This window comes from Chaetura pelagica, unplaced genomic scaffold (assembly GCF_000747805.2).
Source record: "Chaetura pelagica isolate M959 unplaced genomic scaffold, ChaPel_1.0 scaffold522, whole genome shotgun sequence".
Classification (NCBI taxonomy): Eukaryota; Metazoa; Chordata; class Aves; order Apodiformes; family Apodidae; genus Chaetura; species Chaetura pelagica.
This window is the reverse complement of record NW_009952262.1, coordinates 66,986-69,854: the sequence shown is the minus strand read 5'-3', so window position 1 is coordinate 69,854 and position 2,869 is coordinate 66,986. Positions and strand designations below refer to the sequence as shown.

The window sequence follows — 2,869 nt, the reverse complement described above, 5'->3', positions numbered from 1 at the left end:
TGCTGAAGGTAACTCCTTGCCTGGAGCACCTTCATGGTCCTGTCTGCCCAACATGCAGGGCTGAGCTATAACTCTGGAGCAGGAGGGGACAGCCCTTGCCACAGAATATTTACAGATCAAAGCACTTATTTCTGTATTTTCTGTGCTTTTGTCCAGCTGAAAGGCAATGCCACCAGCAACAGCTATGTTAGCACCATTTCTATTGGAAAATCTAAAGTCCGTGATGGGGCTGAATGCAGCATAGTCGGCTGGGGCTCCTCCGACCGCACGTTACGCAACACCAAAGTCACCATCATCAGGCAAAGGGACTGCCTGGCCCACAACCCTGGACTTGCCGAAAACTTGATTTGTGGACGCAGTGGATCTGATAGGGTACCTGAGAAGGTCAGTCTTTGACTTGGGGAATAGAAGGCTGCAAGGGAGGTTTTAGCCAGTTGCTGGGTACAAACCTGATCCAGGCTAAAAACTTCCCTGAAAACGTACTGCCTAAAATTACTTCTTGTTGTCCCCTCACTCTTCATCATCAGAGGGGGATGCTCTGTCCAGACATTTGCAGCCCTGTTGTTCTTTGAAAATGCATTGATCTCCTGAGGACCTCACATAGGTCAACACTGATTTCTGCCCTCTTTTTACAGAGTGATGCTGGGGATCCTCTGGTCTGCAACAACAAAGCCTATGGCATCTTCTCCTATAGGCACAAGAACTGGCCTGGTTTCTACACACGCATTGCTCATTACCTTTCCTGGATCAACAGTGTCATGAAGTCAGCATGACCCTACTCACTCTCCACGTGCTGCCCTGAAAAACTCACACTTCAGCACCCTGTGCTCACCTGCTTTTCCTTCCTTTCTCCCTGGAAAACATCTTCCACTTATCCTCATGGACATGGCAAGGAATTATCTCTGGCAAAGCCAAACTAGCAGTGGGGGCTTGGCACACAAATTGCACCTTGGCTGCATTTGTTCCCTGCGTGAGCCAGGGAGAGCCCATTTACACAGTGCATGCTCCCACACTTTGCTGCTGTAATTTGCCCCTTAGTCAAGCTGCTTATGGCTACAGCTCTAGAAAGGAAGCAGCAGGACAGTCCTGAGTGAGGTAACAGTAGTTGTTGAGATGTCTGCTGCCCTTTGAGGAAGGCAGTACAATTAGATCAGGGCAATCCAAATGCATTTGTGACACCAGATGCCTGGGTCTCCTTTGGCCAAGCCCTGAGGTTAGAGGGTTGCCCCAGCTCCAAGGAGTACACTTCCAGCTCCTGCTTCACTACTGCTGCTGCTGTCCCCTACCTCTAAAATCTGCTGTCTCCTTTCTTCCCTCTTGCTATAGCTCCAGTCTTGTAAGAATGCATAAAAACAATAAATTGCATCTGCATTTGAGCACCTTTCTCCTTCCATGGTTTGGATTCCTCCTGGCCTCTGGCTCCAGTCCTGGACAGCTCAGAACATAGTCACTACTCAAATAGCTGAGTCTTAAGCTGGAAGTTTCTACCCTAACCAGTCACCTCCATTTTCTGTCCCAGAAGAGGTGTCAAGCCCAGTTTTCAGGCAGAGGAAGACTCTTGGCCTTCTCTCCCCATTGTGGAGTGCTCAGGCAAAACTGAAAAGATGGTAATCAGTCGTCTTCTGGCAGGAGATCATCTCTCCCTCATATGCTGCAGAGTGAGCAGGCTCAAAGGGAGCTGCAGAGAGGAGGGGGCCCTGAGCACAAGGGTGCCCGGGGCTACGGGAGGACCTGCAGCATGGGCACGGGCAGAATTAGTGCTCTCATGCCCGGAGGACACAGCACAGTCGAGAGCACCCTCGAGGTTCCAGCCCCTGCAGCGCCCGAGTGCTCCGCAAGACAAGCTGTGTCACAGGGCGGGGACAAACCTGCTGCCTCCAGCACACTCGGGCTGTCAGACTCCCCGGGGACCAGCAGCTCCATTGATGACACACACACTTGGCTGCTCCAGCCACGCAGCTGCCTGGAGGAACCAACACCTTGCCACCAAAGGAGGGGAAGTACTGGGCCATGCCTCCGGCAGAAATTTTGTCCTCCAGGAGGTTTGTTTTGCTCAGAAACGAACGAACAAACAAAAAATCAACCCAAACCAAACAAACAAGAAAAAAAAATAAATCACCAAAGCCCTCCAGGTAATTCACTAAGAGAAGCTACAAATGAACAAAGTTATAAATTATTTTTGCTGTGGATGATGATGATGATGTTGCACATCTGTGCTGTTTTATAGGCACACAGTGCCCTCTTTGGGTTAGCAACAGCACGTGTTCTTCAAGCTCTAAAAGACTTCTGAATTGACAAAAAAAACCAACCCTTACCTCTAAAAAATCCTTTTCAGAAGAATTCCAAGGATGTTCTCATCCTACATCACCTCTACTTTGCAAAGCGCCTCATTGAAGCTCTCAGCTGTTTACAATGTTAGAGACTTGAGGTCTAAGCCACAGGGAGGAAGTATATGAGCCCGCACAGCAGGAGAGACCTGCCTTTTGGATGTTTCCTAAAAACACCGATTATTTCCATGGCCAGGAGCTATAGAAACACATCTGAGATGAAAGGAGGAGCAATTCAGGGAGCAGCGCATAGGAGCGGCCAGTGACAAGTAATAGCACCTGGCTGTGCATGTAGAACAGCGCCCAGGCTGCATCTGTAGTCCCTGCTGAGCCACAACATCTCCCATCTTGGGAGCAAGATTACCCAGCAGCTTTCACATAGCCTAAATGCTGAGTCTTACCATGCAATCCAGTATGGGAGCCACAAAAACTCTTCGGAAGCCAGAAGTTCTCATCCCAAGGTGATAGATGTGCTACAAAAATTGCTTGTAGAGGCTTTCATTCCCAATCAGATTGCATCACAGGAGATAAAACAGCTCAAA

General features: G+C 49.3%; 1 protein-coding gene across 1 annotated transcript in view; it reads left to right on the top strand.

Moving 5' to 3' along the window:
* Positions 1-773, top strand: part of LOC104397510 (granzyme K-like) — a 2,523-nt gene extending 1,750 nt beyond the window's left edge. Inside the window, exons 4-5 of the mRNA XM_010007476.1 lie at positions 147-384; positions 636-773. Of these exons, the coding sequence (XP_010005778.1) occupies positions 147-384; positions 636-773 (376 nt within the window). The remainder of the gene's footprint in view (positions 1-146; positions 385-635) is intronic.
* The last annotated feature ends 2,096 nt before the right edge of the window (positions 774-2,869 follow it).